The sequence below is a fragment of the Grammomys surdaster genome, unplaced genomic scaffold, assembly GCF_004785775.1.
Source record: "Grammomys surdaster isolate TR1022 unplaced genomic scaffold, NIH_TR_1.0 125769, whole genome shotgun sequence".
Classification (NCBI taxonomy): Eukaryota; Metazoa; Chordata; class Mammalia; order Rodentia; family Muridae; genus Grammomys; species Grammomys surdaster.
Genome location: NW_021620600.1, coordinates 2,556,340 through 2,574,792, shown reverse-complemented (window position 1 = coordinate 2,574,792; position 18,453 = coordinate 2,556,340). Strand labels below are relative to the sequence as shown.

At 48.2% G+C, this 18,453-nt stretch overlaps 1 protein-coding gene across 1 annotated transcript; it reads right to left on the bottom strand.

Moving 5' to 3' along the window:
- Window positions 1-1,623: 1,623 nt before the first annotated feature.
- Tmem86a (transmembrane protein 86A) lies at window positions 1,624-5,715 on the bottom strand. The gene is made up of 3 exons (XM_028788965.1): window positions 5,555-5,715; window positions 3,299-3,563; window positions 1,624-2,993 (listed from the first exon to the last, which is right to left on the bottom strand). Exons 1-3 carry the CDS (start codon window positions 5,573-5,575, stop codon window positions 2,557-2,559), a joined length of 723 nt encoding a protein of 240 aa, XP_028644798.1. The 5' UTR covers window positions 5,576-5,715; the 3' UTR covers window positions 1,624-2,556.
- Window positions 5,716-18,453: the final 12,738 nt, after the last annotated feature.

The window sequence follows — 18,453 nt, the reverse complement described above, 5'->3', positions numbered from 1 at the left end:
GCCTGTTTCCTCACCTATTGGGTTATGAGGAAGTGTCTAACACAATTCCTGGAAAATACCAAGTGTGATCGGATGGCAGCTTTTGATCTCATAGCTAATCCAGCTTGGGAGACATAGGGACCAATTTCTATGTAGCAGCGCTAAGTCCATCAATTCCGGATCTTTCAGGAGCAGTAATAGATATCTGCTTTGATCTTTCAATGCCAAGTCTAGTCTAGCAAGTCATGTCTAGCATCAATCACTGAGAATCTTCAGAAAGCAGAGCATCTCATACCAGCTCCAGCCGAGAGCTGAGCATCGGCTGTGATGGGGGCTTCTCAGCGAGTCTGCCTTCCAGTACCTGTCACTGTACTGTACGTGTGCAGTGACAGTGCAGAACAAGAGACTCCCTGAGCTCACCCTCCCTGCTCCTGAGAGCGGGTGGAACAGGAACCATGGGGATGAACACACACAGAGTGGACCGGCTCCAAACCCACCCACAGGAAGTCACCCTGGGGCTTCCCTTCCCTCTTCACAACTACTCTCAACCCTCACCGGACCCTCAGAGCACAGAACACAATTGGCCGACTTCCTCCCTTTCCCTATCCTGCTCTCTCTCATTTCTTCACACCATGCAGATCTGTGGTCAGCATTCCAGAGTTTAAATGGATCAGGACCTTGCTCCCTCAGCATCCAGCCGTCCTCCAATGGAAGCAGTGAGGAGCTGCTCATCCAGCTTACTGGTTTTAAACATATTTTGCAGTAGAATGATCCCTGGATTTTAAACTAGAAGCTTGAAGTGAGGGAGGGTCCCTGAACCCTGCTCCTCCCTGTATTTCTTTGCTCTCTGTCCCCATGAGAGGTCTCTATAAAAACTTTATTTTGGGTCTAGCTTAACAGCTCATAGCAATACACAGCTTACTAGTAAAGAATAATTTTAGCATGTGAAATGACTTGGGATTGATCCCCAGTACCAAAAAGAACAACCAATGTTTGGAAAGGAAAAATTCATTCAGCACCCACGAGGTTTGGATCTCCCATATCACATCCCCCAAAGGCACAGCAAATATACCAATGGCCTTTTCTACTTCAGGAGCAGGGCGCTGCTTGTTAAAATCCGAATGCCTCTGGACTAAGGTAGAACAATATCCTACCAAGGCTTCAGGCCTAAACATCAGCTATCCTAATTCCATTCCCACTCCCACCCCCCACCTTCCCAACTATAGAAAATGAGTCTGCACCATTCAGAGAAGCAGCAGATCTGGGCTGGGGAGCGGGGAGAGGTAATGCAGAACTGGAGACACTGCAGAGCTAAGGGTCACCAAGACTGCTGGGCACCCGTACACAAGGGATTATGTCCAGGACAAATGCAGAACAATGCCAAGACACTACTCGTCCCCCACCCTTCCCCTCCTGACTATAATTACACACACACACACACACACACACACACACACACACACACAGAAGTGAGACCCACTGAAACAAGTACAAGTGTCAGCACAGCCAGGGAGCCAACCTAGTGCCAAGATGCCTGAGCCAAGATGACTCTGACCCAAGCTGAGGACAACCAAGGCTCCTGGCACCATGCCTCCACCCCCTGTCTGGGACAGGCACGTGCCACACAGGCAGACAAGTCAGGAAGCCAGTGGCCCTTGGGTTTTTATTTTATTTTATTTTTTCACATGGGCAGTAGAGGATGGAGTTACCCCATCCTTGCTCCCTTGCATTGACTGTGCCTCGGGTCTCAAGACCCTAAAGTGTCATTTAGAACTCACTCCCAGAGCAGGAAGGAAGCATTGTTGGTATGCCAGGGGAGGGTCCTGGCTCTGAGTCAGGTTAAGCACCCCTCAGGAGCTCTCTGAGGCCTGCCACTTTAAGTCTTTGAAGACAGCAGGACAATGACATATAAATGGAGCCTGGCCCCTTCCTTTGGCATGGTCCACCCTAGCCGTGACTGGACAGAGACTAAGGGTGATGGCATGAGGCCTGAGCTGGCCCGTGAGAGAAAAAGGACCAGTCTGAAACCTTGGTACCCTCAAGCTTCCAGACCAACCAAGTCCCTCTACTACTTCTCATGGACAGACATCCATACACTGCTTAAGACTGTTGAAGTAATGAGGCTGGAGACGGAAAACTAGACTCCACCTTCAACCAGTCTTCCCAGTCGGGGAAGCCTGGGGAAGGAGCTTTTCAAACCCTGCTCCTGGGTCATCTTGGAAGAGAAAAGGCGGGAATGGAGGGGCCTGGCACTGCCATTGGTCCTAGGCATAAGAGATAGTCACACTCTTGCATCTAGTAAAAAAGAGGGAGGGTTCAAAAAGCACCATCACCTTCCAGGGCTTTGATAGTCCTGATGGGGTGAGGAGATGTCTACCTCTGACTCAGGTGAGGGATACGAGGCTGTCTCTTTGAGCTCTCTGGGTCATCCTGGACTACCAGCTTTCCTGCGAGCTCCTTCAGTTTACTCCCTTCAGGCCTGCCATTTTCCCAGAAGCTGCCTGCTGTTCCAACTCCTGCACAGGCCCAAAGTCTGGGCCCCAGCCCCAGGAGAAAGGTGAGCAGACCCCAGTCCCTTCAGTTGGCCTTGCTCAGTCTGTAGTGTTCCACTGGCTCTCGGCTCTCCACAGCTGACAGGGCGATGAGCATCTGAGCAGCATAGTAAGTGGACATGATAAGCGCCCGAGAGTAGGGCACGGGAAAGCAGAACTTGTTGAGAGCGATGGTCAGGTCTGAGAGGATGAAAAGCAGAGCGCCACCTCCAGCCGCCAGCTCCGTCCATCGCCAGGCTGCCCCAACCAGCCGCACCCCTGCCATAGCTCTCCAGCCCATGAAGCTGATAAGGGCCACATAGACCCCCACCAGGTAGGTGAAAGCACCTGACAGCCCCGGGTAGAGTACCGCATAGCACAGGCCCGACAGCACTCCAATCACCAGGCCTGTCCGCAGAGCCAGTGGCCGCATGCCAAAGGCCGAGGCATAGAGTATGTGTGCCACAGCAAACATCAGGAGACCTGAAAGGGAGAGAGGATAAAGAATGCTAAAGGAAGGTTCATGACTAATGAGAAGGGGACTTGGGATAACCCAGCAGCTTTGCTCTGGGACTAAGAAGGGGTGAGAAGAGCTATAGTTTTAAACTCACCCTCTAATGCTCTCCCTTAAAGAACTGATCCTCCTAACAGAAGAAGACCAGAGTCTCCAGCCTCAGAAACTCTCCCACTCCCTGTTCCCTCTTCCAAAGCCTCGTCCCACCCCCACCCCAGGACCCTCTTCCCTCCAGCCCCAGGTACCCTCCCAGGCAACTCCTGTAACTACTGACCATGTTCAAAGTACCCGTGGTCCTGCCAGATGAGGAAGGCATCACCCACAGCAGAGAAGACGAGTCCCACAAAGATGAGGGCGGCACTGGGGTGGGCCAGCAGGAATCGAAAGCCATGGGCCAGCAGAAAAAGCCAGAGGCAGAAGATGGGCAGGCACTTAATAAGGGCACTGAACCAAGATGGGCTGGATGAGGGCAGCCAGAGCACAAAGTACACGCAGGTGGCCTTAAAGAAGGGCACGAGTTTGGGTCCCTCACTCTTCACCTGGAGGAGACAGAACAAGAACAATACTCAGAGGTTGGGGACACAGTGGGATCTAAAACCCTACTCCTTTCCCCAAGGCTGCAGTGTATACCCCAGCCCTATACCACTGAGAACAAAGAGTTCTGACAGAGAAACCTAGCCTGTCTGGCTCCAAGCAGCCACCAGGACGTGAAAGCCATTATCACCCTGAGGCTCAATTTACCAGGACAGGCAAGGGCTCCACTGTCCTGTCACTCTGATCTACTCTAGGTCCTGGAACTTGGCCAGAGTTGTCCCTCACTGAACCTACAGTGCCAATTAAGATATTTCCTTCTGCAGCCTAGCATCGTTCCATCCTGTATTTCTCCTCCCCCTCCTACAGGCATTCCTTGCCACCTTTCCCTGTCAGCCTGAGCTCCCAGCTGTGCAGAACTGCAGTAAGGTCAGAGGGAAACCACAGAAATGCACTGACTGACCAACTCATGATCCAAGCTTTAGGGCCAGAACTCAAGCTCAGAGCCCTGGCAACACCAGGTGAGTGCCAGGAATGTAGGAGTGACAGTACCTCCACCCCACGGGCTTTCTGTCCTGCCCAGTATGGCCCCTGACCTTCTGCTCTACCTGTGTTAGACTAAAGGTGGCATCAAGGACAAAGAGAGGTGCTAGGGATGCTGGGAAGAGAAAGAGATCTGTGTTGGGAGGAAAAAACAGTGCTCGAAACGCCAAAGATTTCCAGGGCTAGGAAAAGGGGGTGTTGGCTATTTCTTTCCCAGAGAACAAGAGCAACTTGAGGCACCAGAGACAGGAAGGGGGTGGGGGAGGGCTTCTGATCTGAAGCCAGCAGACAGGCTGGGAGGAGATGGGGAACTGAGAGGGGGAAGTTGGCCAGCTGACTGGGTCTCAGCTGGATTAGGGGGAGGGCAGCTAAAGAAAGGTTTTACTCAAGGCCACTGCAGCCACAGTCTGAGCTGGGGGAGGAGATTCTGCAGATGTTCTGTGGTCTCCTGAAGCTCCTTCCCCTAGGTTGCTAGTTCAGGGTTTCTGAGTGTGAACTGGAGCAGTTGGGGTTCCCTATAGACCCACACTCCAACAAAAGTGCTCTGGCTGTGTGAGCAAGCTGTTCCACAAAGGGCTCCGAGGAGACACTTAGATTCCCAGGCTAACAGGTACCTGATGCAACTAGGGAAGGGTAGGAAAGAGACAGATAGTGGGTCCAGGGTACAAGCCTGCTCTTGTTTTTCCAGAGGTTAGAGATGGGAGCAGAGTTTACACTCCCTTCCCATGGAAACTCCCTTATCAGGAATAATCAGGGTGAGGGCATGGCCAAAGAGGAAACCGGAGGGAATGCCCCGCTCCACTTGCCAGACCTCAGAAACACCAACTTTGCCCCGCCCCTCTCCCCCTACTCCCCAGGCCCATATTTCCTAGAAGAAACTGGCAGTGGGTAGTGAAATCATGACAGACAGAGAAGCCAGCCTTAGAAGAGTGAAGAGACAATTCAAAGGTTGGAGTTGAGAAAGTCTGAAAAGGAGGTCAAGTCAACAGAAAGAGGTCCGCCTTCACCTATCGCCTGAACAGCGTCGCTAAGATAGAGGTGTCACCTCCTGCTCCTACAATGTGAAGAGGAAACCAACTTGGGGCAAGATTCCCAGGAGGTCTGCCCCCCTCCCCACCCTCTCGAATGCTTCTCTGAGGGCCCACCACGCAGAACCCTACGGCCTGCAGCATCCAGTCCCGGGCCAAGACCCGCAGACCCGCTCCAGACACTCATGGATCAACAGAGTCACGCTTCCGAGTCACGTGCACAATGTTTTCCTCCCTCCCGCGGGCAGACGGGGGGCGCGCGGAGGAGGGGCGCTACGAGAGTGAGGAGCGAGCAAAGGACCGTGACAGCCGCCGCTTCCCGGGAGGGGACCGCAGCTTCCTCTGCCCCCCTCGGCTGCCCAGCTTGCGGCTGCCTCGTCCCAGGCCCGGGGGGCTCTGGCCGCGGGCTCGCGCGCTCGCGCACTCACCACAGTGACCGGGGACACCATGGCGGCGGCGGCTGCGGCTGCGGCTGCGACTGCTGGCACCCGCCCCGGGTTGCACCGCCAGGACGCACCCAGAGCCAGGTGAGCAGGCGACTGAACAAAGCTGGGGTGAAGCACAATACCTCCCGCGCGCCCGGCGCTCCGAGTACAGTCTGTGAACTCGACGACGTCACCACAAACCTAGCCAATGAGCGGGCCGGAGCTTCGTGTGGGCGGAGCCCGGCTGGAGGCGCCGGCCCGGCTCTTCTGAGCTGAAAAGGAGATCCGCCCACCCTCGGGCGTGGGCGTGGCCTCAGGGTCACGCCTCTTAGAGAGGCGTGCCAGGGCATCCCGGAACGTGAGGGCGACCCCCAAGGTTGAGGAGCCAGCTTGGCTAAGAGACTAGCACACCACTGCCCCGTGAGCACCGCGAGATGCATCTTCTCTTAACAAGGGAACAAAACGCAGATTCTCGTCAACCTTTAAACATACTGTCCAGGTGGACGCAATTCCTTTAAGACATGGCTTTGACAGTATAGTCGCACCTCCCAATGGACACGGGAGGGTCAACACCCAACCTTCAGCATGGTAAGAGATACGTATCCAAGCACACAGTGTACTATATAGACTCGTAGTGGCATTAAGCACGCTTGGACACTTGTGCACTGAATAAATAAAGCTACAGAAAGGGAGCTGTGGATGGACCATCGTCCTTCACAGAACCACAAAAGCCACGTATGGATGAAAGCAAGCAGCAGTCTGTATGTGGACCCCATAACAGTAAGGAGTAAACAAATTACAGGAAGTAGGTTGCCTTGATCACACACCCCACACAGCTGCAACAACAGTGACCAAAGGACTCAAAGGCACGTTTAAAAGTATGTGTTCAGAATTGGGTGGACTGGCAAGGAGTCAAATGGAATGCAATGCAGTTGTGTTTGCTACTTCCATGGCCTTTGCCTCTCTAGCCTAGATCTCCTCAACTGTAAAATGCATGGGTGACCTCTAAGTCTCTGCTCAATCCAGACAAGTTGTGTAGGTGAAGAAGGGGAAAGGTACCTGGTTTCAGGAAGTACAAGTCTATCTAGCAGGCTTCATGGAAATGTAGGTTTCCAAATATATCTGAAAGGGTAGGAATGTGATCTGTGATGTACACCGAGCTTTAACTGTGGTGTCAGCTGTTGGGAAGGCGAAGAACACTGACCACTTCCTGAGATGGGGATACAGAGCACTATGCCGGACCCCAGCCTCGTGCTGGCCAGGGAGAGACACACACTGAACTCTCCAGTGAGCCCTTCCTGGGGTCATTCTCTTCAGTTTGCCTAATTATAATGATGAATGTGTACTTTTAAGAAGATTTCTCTTACCAGGTGGAGAGTGAGTGTAGTTGAGATCAGAGTTGTCAGAACTCCCCAGACATGGTATTACAAGCATCTGTGAGTTGCCTGAAATGGCAGCTTTGCTGGGAGCAGAACTCTGGTCCTCTGCAAGAGCAGTATGTGCTTTTACCCATTGAGCCAGCCATCTCTCCAGCCCCTGAGAATGTAAACTTTATTAGTTGTTCTCAAAAACTGGGACTAGCCAAAATTACTGGAGAAGACTTTTTTTAAAACATAGTGTTGGGCATAGTGGCACACACCTCTAAACCCAGCACTCATGAGGCAGAGGCAGGTAGGTCTCTGTGAGTTTGAGGCCAGCCTGGTCTACAAAGTGAGTCCAAGACAGCCAGGGTTCTGTTACACAGAAGAAAGAAAAAAAAAAGTCAATGACCTGCCTTAGCCCTACTAATTCACCAACTGAGCCTAAATATACAAAATATTTTAGTGTCTGTGTCTTATATATTTAGTATACCTAAATATACAAAAGGTATAAGGTACAAAAGGTAGAAATGTTATTCACAGGATTTTACTACCAGTAGGCAAAGTAATTACATAAATAGGTGGCCCACAAAAACATAGCATCTCTCCTCTGTGCTGTTTCTAAGACTGCCCTCTTGCCCATTCAGAGTTGTTTGTTGTTTTGTGTTGAGACAGAGTCTCACTGTATGGCTCTGGGTAACCTGGAACTCTATGTAAGTTAGGCTGGCATTAAACTCACAGAGATCAGCTGCCTCTTCCTCCCGACTGTTGAGATTGAATGTGTGTCACCATACTCAGTCCAGGTACGTCCTTGGTCCTTCTCTCTGCCCTTTTTAAACTCTAGACTTAAGTACAGTACTTACCAGGACTCAAAACTTCTAGCTGAATTCAGCTGAGAGCCTGTCAGGGTGGGGGGAAAACATGGACAAAGCCCACTTGACCACACTGAGAATCCAGGATCCAGCATTTCTAGAAACTATGCTCATCCCTGGCTAACTCTGGGCTCTCATCCTAAAACCTTGGACCTTTGACAGTATGTCTCCGGACTAATGGCTGATTTGTTACCTAATCCTCATTTGACTCTGCCTGCTTAAACTCACTGAATTTCTGCCCTGCCCTAACCTTATCTTTGAAGACAGGATGCCCAACGGCCAGGAGTTCCTCTTCAGGTGGCTAACTAACCGGTCAGGTTTAAGATCTATTCTAAATGACTGCCCCATGACTTCTGACTTCCTTACAATCCTATGACAGTGGGCTAAATGACACCTCTCAGCACCATGACAGGTGACCAGAAAGAACCATAAATGGAGCAAAAATAGGGGCATCTGAATTCCCAGAAATGTTCTATTCATCCCCAGAAAAGTTGGAACTCTTTCTGTCCTTCATTAGACTATCCCGCCCTTGTTTCTCTCGTCAATAGCTGTAACTTCCTGATGCTCTAGCCATTAGAGCAGCTACTCTGCACATTTATCTTCCATTTCTGTTCTTGGCCAAGAATAAAAATCTTCACTGGTCAGTGAGCATTCCGTTTTATTGTGGATTCCATAACTCCAAGAGGGAAGAGGAAACCAGATATTAGCAACAGTTTGGTTAATCTGCCCACATCTCTACAGGTAGTAATTGATCCTCTTCAGTTAAATGCTGCTGAGCCTTGTCTGACAGACACTAAAAACTGTGCTTTCCCTCAAAGGAAGAACTTATCCTAATTTTATCCATATGGATAATATATTTTGATTCTATTTTTAAATTTCTTCTTCAGCGATTTGGGAAGGTTGTTCTAGGCTTTCTCGGTTCTCTATTCCAGGTAGCAGAGGGGGCAGAGTAGGACTTAATGAAAATTGGCATTTCTTCTTCTCTGTGCCCCAAATGACTTGTCATCTGGTCCTTCTCACACAGCCCTGTTGTCTCCTCTGTACCTGCCTGTCTGAAAGAAGGTGAGCCCACTCGCCGATTGATTCAACCAACAAGTGTATATGTACCAGCTATCATCTTAGATACTGGAGTTATAAATATTGATTAAGATCAGCCTCTGAGATCATGGAGTTCACAAGCAGGCGAGTAAACAGACAGGTGGTGTAGCAACTGTAGTAATTGAGGTATGAAGCTAGGTGTGGTGTCAGAAACCTGTAGTCCCAGATGCTCAGGCAACTCATGTGGGAGGCTGCCTTGAGCCCACACAGTCATGACCAGTATGGTCAACACAGCCTCAAGAAAAAAAATGATAATAATAACTAAGGGGTGAGGGTATGTCTGATGTGACATAAAAGAAGGCATCAGAGTGATTCATTGTACCTGTCACAGTAGAAGGAGGTGGGGCTTATTCTAGAAGAAGTTAGCCTTCGTTGAACAAGTAGCAATAGATACAACTCTCTAAGAAGATGGAGTCAGTTGTGTACAAAACAAGAGACACACTGAATCAGAGACAAACCTGTGGCACTGGGCACTGGGAGGGAGAGGTCGAGTGTGTGAGCTGGAAAGGAGACATTGAGAAAGTGGAGAAGGGCTAAGAGGAGCTAGGTCAGGCAGGGTCGTGACGCTTCTGTTAAGGCATTTAGACTTGGCCCAGTAGATCCAACTGTTTTCTGTTCTTCTCTGCTTGGTTCTGGCTCTCTAGGCCTGGTCCTGACTTTTCCAGAACACATCTAACCAGCTTTCTGAATCTTCACTGCTGGTTTACTCCCATTTAATCTGAAGACCTGGAGAAGAAAGACCGGAAGTGCAACCAAGTCAGATGAAGTATGAGAGTAGGTTGATAAGATTGTTGGGTTGTTTGTCTGTTTATATTTGAGACAGTGCCTTATTATGTAGCTCAGGCTGGCCCAGAACACACTGTATAGACTAGGCTGGCTTACAAAGATCCACTTAAAATCCCAGAGGGATTGAAGGTTTCTACCATCATGATTAAGATTTTTTTAAGAGAGATGAGTGTGTGTCAGCCAGATGGGGGTGTTTGGAAGACACTAGATACCGATAGAGAGCTCAGGTCAGAAATAAAGACCGAGGTCTAGACTTTCTGGTCACGGTCACACCCCGTTCTTTCTTGGGCTTTTGACTAAGATAAAGCATATAAGGAATGTATTAAGTATTACTACTGACAGCTATATGGATTCAACTAACAAATGAAGGGTCTCGATAGAGCAGAAAGGAAATACCAAACCAAGATCTGAGGGACAATGACATTTAAGGGAATGGCAGACAAAGGAAAACATTGAAAGAGACAACCATACGTAAACATATACTGGAGATGTGGCTGGAAAGCTCTGACATACTCAGATACAAGTGTACTCACAGGGAAAAAGATGGGCACAGCTAAACGATATGCACCCCAGAGATGACGTGGGGTTTGTGATTTGGTTACCTCCTTCCAGAACTGGTGACTAATGATGGTCTACTCCTTGGTGGTGTGGCAGAAGCTTAGAAGACGGTGAGCCATCACCCATCCCCATTCCTAACTACGCTCCATGCCCCAAGGTCTCTGTGAGACTCTTCACAGTACTTACCTTTCTGCTTACAGGATCCAACCTAGGGATGCTAAGTCATCTGACGACATCCATTGCGGAATGCCTCTGTTACAGAGACAGGGAGATGAGCCCTGGAGTTAACAATGTAATGCATGGTTCAAGGCAAAAGAATCTAGCAGAGCCTCAGTGGGGGCTGAATTTTGACACTACAAGAGATATTATATGGAATTAAAAGTGGTCTACTAAAGATGTTCTGGGCTCTGTGATTAGACTCTGGACTTGGGGCCGGACACACCTTGGTTTAAGTCCGGGCTCTTCATGTACTGTGTGCCCTTGTCAAATTGTTTAGCCTCTCTTAGTTTCTTTTTCTGAATAATGCCAACCTGGCAGGGATGATGTGAAAGGAAGCTTGTCAATACAGGTAGCACATCTAGCTGCCAGGAGGGGCTGGCTCTCTTTTGTTTATTGATAAGGAATCATTTCAGTTTAAGGGCCAAGTGGACTTTCATAACTAAAAAAATGTCAACCCAAATGATCTTTCTACCTCCTCAACTTCATTGCCTCCCCTTTTTAAATAACCCATTGACTCCAATTTGTGCTGCCTGAGTGTGAGGCCATCCACTGGAGCCACATGGTAAAAGAAGACTGACTCATTCCCACCCCAAGCTATTGACTAACCATAGTTCCCCCGTCAGGGGTAAGGGCTCATAAACCCTTTCCTTATCCACACTAGAATATTGATTGGCTTGGTCTTGTGCGGGTCTCACGCAGGCAATCACAGCCCCTGTGAGCCCACCTTTTCTTTTGCTTGCAACCTATCTATAGATTTATGTCTGTTGTCCCTAAATGATACATCTTCTTGAAGGCTACTTTTTTTTGAGGGGGGCACCATTTAATCAGTGCTCACTGTATATCAAGCCCTGTATAAGGCAAGAGTTTCCCCCAAAGCTCATGTTGTTTGTCCAGCTGCTGGTACATGCTTGCTGGCTGAATGACTCGGTGAGTTATCTTGTACAAAGCACCTCGAGCTGCACGTGCACATGAGTAACTCGAGGGAACCTGTAAAAAGTCAGATGTCAGATCTCCACCCTGAAGCTCTTGAATCAGAGGCTTGTGGGTAAAGTGTGGGCACCCATGTGTTTAACGAGCTTCCTAGTGCTTCTTATGTGCCCCACTTCGTGGCTGCTAAGAAGTTCCACCTGCCCTTCAGAAGTTCATCTTCATATCATATCATTCCAGGTAGACAGAAACCCACCCTGAATTTCAGCTCCCTTAAAAGGAGGGCATGCAGTTTGGTAGTTCTGACAACCACACAGAGCATCTCTATGACTCCTGTGACTCTCTTAGACCTTAGCATACTAAGCATCGAGCCACTTGGAATGGGAAGGGGAGGTGTTTGGGAAAGGACATATGTCAATGAATTGAGACTTCCTCCCAGCCCCTTATGTTGATGTCTTGCCTTGGAAAGAACCCATTAACAAAAACAGAGAGGTTGCATGACCAAAATGGTAAATCTGAAACCAGGCACATCTGTAAAACATGAAAAGAAGACTGAATTCAGGCAGAAGCTGAGAACTTGTTCTCTTTACCTTTTCTCTTCACCCAGGGAGCTTGGAGAGTCATAGTCACCCCCATTTCTTCCCTCCTAGGAATCTGATGGCCAACTTTCCAATAACTCTACAATAAAAAATATCAAGAACTCAAAAAACAAAAAAAAGAAGAGCATGAATTATTAAATACTATGTTCCAGGGATCTCATATCCCAGTGCCTTAGGCAAAGCTTTATTTAATTCCTGTAAGAACTGTGCAAAGAAATCACTTGCCTCCCCATTTCAACGGACAGAGGCCAGAGATAGTCGCTTGTCCAGCTAGTGCTGGAACCAGGAATTTCTGGCCTCTGGCACCGTCCCTGTGACAATGGGATGCTTCCCAACACCTGCCATACCCAATGCCTCTCTTAGGTGTATCCAGTTTCCCACTGTCCTCAGTGCCCAGTAGCATACTGATGCTGGTCTTGGTGGGCTTTCGACAGGTCTAGGAAAAAGGGAAAAAGACAAGATAGATGCTACTCTTCTCATCGCCTTGCCTCAGGAAACTGAGGACATCAAGCACTCTCTGCTGATGGCCAGGGAAAAGGATGCTGAATCAGTCAACACACCGAAGAACAAGGGTAGTATGAATTTCAAAGTTCTGTACACCTGACACCTTTATGTTCTGGTCTCCACAGACCAGGAGAAGGTAAAGACTCTGTAGCAGTACCTTTGGCAGAGAAGGGGCAGAGATGAAACAGTCCTCCTTATTTGGACCATATTAAAAGTCCTGAAAATTCAAAAGAAAAAGAAGGAGGGGAGGAAGAGGATTAAACACAGCCTTTTAAAATAAGCTTCACTGTAAAGCTTAAAAAAAAAAAAGGGTTGAACTTTCAGTTCTGTAGGATAGAGGTTGGAGTAGGCAGGCTGAAGGCTCCATCCTTAATTAACTGCAGCCCTCGTCTTCAGGGGATTTTGGTCAAAATTCCAGCTCTTCCTCCTTTGGAGTTTGAACCCTATTGTAACACAGGAGCCTGACATACTTCCAAACTCAGTGGTTCTCCGGACAGGAGACAGGAAGTTCGGCAGGAATAGGAAAGAGTTTGGAGAGAGCTGGGATAATATAAATAACTTTCCTGACCTTTGCACAATGTCCCCCTCCCTGCTTCCCCACCCCCACCCTCCAGCCTCAATGTCACTGGCTTCATTTCTGGTCTGAGAGCAATCTCCTCAAAAGCCCAGGCCAGCCTTCACTGTCCCTGTCCACTTTTCTGTCCACTTTCTGTCCTAGCTGGACGGGGCCTCCATGGGAGCTCTGTTGTGTTGATGTCTGTATCTCAGGATGCAGACTGGCCTGGTGGCCTGGAGGCGGGAGCTTATGCAGAAACCACGGAGAGGTGCTGCTTACTGGCTTGCTCCTTATGGCTTGCTCTACTTGCTTTCATGTAGAACTCAGGACCACCAGTCCAGGCATGGCACCACCCACTATGGGCTGGGCCCTCCCCCAGCAATCACTAATTTAGAAAATGCCCTACAACCAGGTCTAATGCCAGGTCTGATGGAAGCATCTTCTCAGTTGAGGCTCCCTCCTTTCAGATGACTCTAGCCTGCCTCAACTTGACATACAACTAGCCAGTACATGGAGTTAAAGATATGGCATCTCCAAAAGTGCCGAATGGGCATCTTGACTGTTTCCAGCTGAAATGGATGAGAAACTATAGATACAGAGCCATTTGCCCATCTTTCCCTACATGAGGCAAGCTATAAAGGCTCTTTTGAGAAGAAACTCCCTCTCAATCCAAGATGGATAATGCCTTTGGTCATCAAAGACTGGCAACTGGGGCCTCAGTGAAACTGAATAAACAAATGCTTTGAAATTATCCTTATTTCCCACCAGCTTTAACACCCCCTTATCCCTTATTTACTGAAATACCCACAGAATTTACTGCCCAAGCCAGATATCTTGTGAAGCATTTCTTCACAAATGTATATTTTTTTTTGTTTTAAAGGCATAAAGTCCTTTGGTCATTTCTTCAGGCTTCACTGTGGTGAAGATCTCCAAATTAATTGTAAAATTAATTTTAAAAAAAAACTTGTTTTCCTCACTGGGCTTCTTGGCTCACACCTTTAATCCCAGCACTCAAAGGTAGAGGAGACAGATCACGGTGACTTTGAGGCCATGCTCGTCTACATAGAGAGTTCCAAGCTAGCCACAACTACGTAGTAAGACACTGTCTTTTTTCTTTTCACTTGGTTTGGTTTGGTTTGGTTTGGTTTGGTTTGGTTTGGTTTGGTTTGGTTTGGTTTGGTTTGGTTTGGTTTTTGCTTTTCGAGACAGAATTTCTCTGTGTAGCCTTGGCTATCCTGGAACTCAGTTCATAGAGTAGGCTGGCCTTGATCAAACCCTATTTTTAAGAAAAATAAAATAAAAAATTGCTGGAGATGTCAGTGTTTAAAACACTTGCTGCCCTTCCAGAGGACCTGAGTTCAGTTCCTAGCCAGGTGGCTCACAATCACCTGTAACTGTAAGCCTTCTTCTGGTCTTCTGCCTAGCCAGCTCTTATCTGTCTCTCTTTGTCTCTGTCTCTGTCTCTCTTTTTCTGTCTCTTTCACAGACACCCACACACACAAGCTGAAGCTCTAATATAAATTAAAAAGCTCTTTGCTGCGTCTACTTCAGGAATGAAGACCATTCTGAGCAATCAGACTATTGGCTTTCCAGAAAAATGTCAGCACCACTCTGAAAGGACACCCAGTTATTATAAAGGGGCTCAGAGGAGCCTCTATCCATTGATGGAAAGTTGAGTCTCCCTGAAAGGGGAAAAAAAGGACAAGGCTCCACGTTGACATAGGGTGGAAAAACAGAAAGAAACTGGCTACTGTCTGTGTGTGAACTATCTGTGCTCAAGTACAGAACACGACCAGGGTGCACGGTAAGCTCTGCACGTGCCCCCAGTCCCATCAACACTGTCTGTGTGTGAACTATCTGTGCTCAAGTACAGAACACGACCAGGGTGCACGGCAAGCTCTGCACGCGCCCCCAGTCCCATCAACATTGCTAGTTATTCAGAAAGATGGGTCTCTGGATTGGCTCTATTGAAATTCGAAATTTTGGGAATGAAAATTACATCCACAGGATTCAGATGAGGACAAGTATTTCTTGTTCTGTCTCTCACAAAAGAATTAATCCTTAAAAGTGATATTTAACTTGTTTCAAATTCAAAGGCTTTGATCCAACAAGCCACAATGGTTAAAACAAGGACATCAGAAAGTTTTGGCATCCATGTGCTTGAGAAAGGAACTGTGTACCAGGCTAGTGAATGAGATCCAAGTTAGCCATCTCCAGAAACAGGACCCGGCCTTATATGAACAACTAGGGATGTGTTTTAGGATAATGAAAGACTTCTATTGATTGGTGAGACGTCTCTTACTAACCAGCTCTGACACCAAGGAAAGACGGCTCATATTCCTACACTTGATGTGGAGGCAGGAGGATCATGGGCTCAAAGTCACCATCATCTCTCCCTCTGTCTCTGCGTCTGCCTCTGTCTCTCTCTGTCTCTGTCTCTCTCTGTGTCTCTGTCTCTCTATGTCTGTGTGTGTGTGTGTGTGTGTGTGTGTGTGTATGTGTTAGGGGTGTGTGTCTGATACTTTTTTGAGGCAGTGTTTCTTTTTGTAGCCCTGGCTGTCCTGTAACTTGCTCTATAGACCAGGCTACCCTCAAACTCACAGAGATCTGCCTGCCTCTTCCTCTTAAGTACTGGGATTAAAGGCATCCACCACCACCACCTAGCAAGACTTTGTCTCAAAAAAAAAAAAATGAAATCAAGTCAGGTATGGTGGTACCAGACCAGCCAGGGCTACATAGTGAGATCCTGTCTTTAGGGGGAAAAAAATTCAGCATTTGGGAGGCAAAGATGACAGGATCTCTGTGAATTCTAGGCCAGCCTGGTCTACACAGTGAACTCTAGGCCAGCTAGGACTACATAGTGAGACCCTGTCTCAAAAAGTAAACAAGTAAAATAAAATCAGTTCTTGTATTCACTGAGTGCCAAACTGTCTTCTAATTGTGTGTGCTTATTCCCAGCCTTAACTGGGACGTCAGTTTCACCCCCTCCATGGCATTGTAAGTATTGAGGAAAGGGGAAGGAGAGAAAGATGGAAGAGCCTGAAGAAGGAGAACGTTGTAGAACATTGTCTCCATATGTCTTTCAGGTATAACATGGCCTTTGTGCTCTTGGACTCTAAGCAACTGTGATAATCTGTGTAAGACCAGGATCACCAACATTCCATCACTGAGCAGTGAGGGTCTCACAAGGCTCCGCCCCTTCCCGTGGATCTAAAGGAAAGGATGTTGTGTTCAGGGAACGGCCCCTGGTGAATTGTCTATGATCCCATAAGATACACTAATTAAACACATTGGTTCTCCAAACAAGAATAAAAAAACAGAAGGAGGATTAGCCGGGAAAGGAAGGGGGTTAGTGGGAGTGAGGGGGAGACTAGAAAGGGTGATATGAGGAAAATATGTTTAAGATGCACTATATCAGACAGATGCAGACACCCACAGCCAAACAGTGGATGGAGCTCGGGGACTCTTAGGGAAGAGTTGAGGTAAGGATTGAGACCCTGAAGGGGACTGGAGCGCCACAGGAAGACCAACAGAATCAACTAACCTGGACCCTTGAAGCTCTCAGAGTCTGAACCACCAACCAAAGAACATACTCAAACTGGACCTAGGCCTCCCCGCCCAAATGTAGCAGATGTGCAGCTTGGTCTTCATGTGGGTCCCAAACAACTGGAACAAGAGCTATCCCAAAAGCTGTTGCCTGTACATGGGAGATATGCTTCTAGCTTGGCTGCCTTGTCTGGCCTCAGTGGAACAGGAAGCACCTAGCCTTACAGAGACTTGAAGTGCCAGCATGGAAGAATATGGGGGGGGCTACCTGCTCAAAGAAGAAGGATAGAGAGGACAGAGGAAGGACTGTGGGAGTGACAGGGAGGAAGGCAGTGAGCAGGATGTAAAGTGAATAAGTTTTTTTAAAAAGTAAATTTAAAATTAATTTAAAACAAATGCACCATAGACATACCACAAACATGTATGAAAGTATCATAATGAAATCTACTGTCATGTCTAATTAACATATGTTAATAAAATTTTTTAAAGAACTAAGACTAGAAGGGATAGCGTTCCACTACATGAGTGTTATCTCTGTGAGACCCTATTTTCGGGGGGAGGGAGGCACGTCAAACTTTACTGATGGTATTCAAGACAGTAGGGAGAGCTCCCTGAGCATGTGAGGGACATGCTCAGTGTTGGGGGCTGAGTTGGGACAGGGACTCCTCAGCAACCAAGGGTCTCTCTCTTGCTCTCAGTGTCCTTGCTGGGGTGAGTGGTCCAGGGTTTCTTACTCCTTGGAGGCCATGTAGGCCATGAGGTCCACCACCCTGTTTCTGTAGCTATATTCATTGTCATACCAGGAAAAGAGCTTTACAAAGTTGTCATTGAGAGCAATGCCAGCCCCAGCATCAAAGGTGGAAGAGTGGGAGTTGCTATTGAAGTTGAAGGGGCAACTGGTCCTCAGTGTAGCCCAGGATGCCCTTTAGTGGGCCAGATGCCTGCTTCACCACCTTCTTGATGTCATCATACTTGGCAGGTTTCTCCAGGCGGCATGTCAGATCCACAACGGATACATTGGGGTTAGGAACACGGAAGGCCACGCCAGTGAGCTTCCCGTTCAGCTCTGGGATGACCTTGCCCACAGCCTTGGCAGCACCAGTGGGTGGAGGGATAATGTTCTGGGTAGCCCCATGGCCATCAAGCCACAGCTTTCCAGAGGGACCAAACAGTCTTCTGAGTGGCAGTACTGGCATGGAACATGGTCATGAGCCCTTTCATGATGCCAAAGTTGTCATAGATGACCTTGGCCAGGGGCCTAAGCAGTTAGTGGTACAGGATGCATTGCTGACAATCTTGAGCAAGTTGTCATATTTCTCATGGTTCACACCCATCACAAACATGGGGGCATCAGCAGAAGTGGTGGAGATGATGACCCTTTTGGCCCCACCCTTCAAGTGGACCCTGTCCTTCTCCATGATGGTGAAGATGTCAATAGACTTCACGACATACTCAGCACCAGCATCACCCCATTTGATGTTAGCAGGATCTTGCTCCTAGAAGATGGTGATGGGCTTCTCGTTGATAACAAGCTTTGTGCTGTTGAACTTGCCATGGGTGGAGTCATACTGGACCATGTAGACCATGTAGTTGAGGTCAATGAAGGGGTCATTGATGGCAGCAATTTCCACTTTGCCAAGTGTAGAGCAGTAGGCAGTCCTGGTAACCAGGTACCCAATATGGCCAAATCCGTTCACACCGACCTTCACCATCTTGTCTACAGGACAAGGCTGGCACTGCTTGAGAAGATGCCACTATCTCTGGAACAGGGAGGAGCCATGAGACCCTTTTCAGCAGCTTACTGGAAACAGTTTTCTCTCTGATGTTATTAATTCTGATTGTGAATGTAGCACATTTATCATGAAAACTTGGAGAAATA

What these genes read in the sequence shown, in the direction of transcription:
- Tmem86a (XM_028788965.1), bottom strand. Translation starts at nt 5,575, where the DNA reads ATGGTGTCCCCGGTCACTGTG. An exon ending in TGGTGTCCCCGGTCACTGTG is followed by an intron (nt 3,564 to 5,554) that starts GTGAGTGCGCGA and finishes TGTCTCCTCCAG; the next exon opens with GTGAAGAGTGAGGGACCCAA. An exon ending in CCACGGGTACTTTGAACATG is followed by an intron (nt 2,994 to 3,298) that starts GTCAGTAGTTAC and finishes TCTCCCTTTCAG; the next exon opens with GTCTCCTGATGTTTGCTGTG.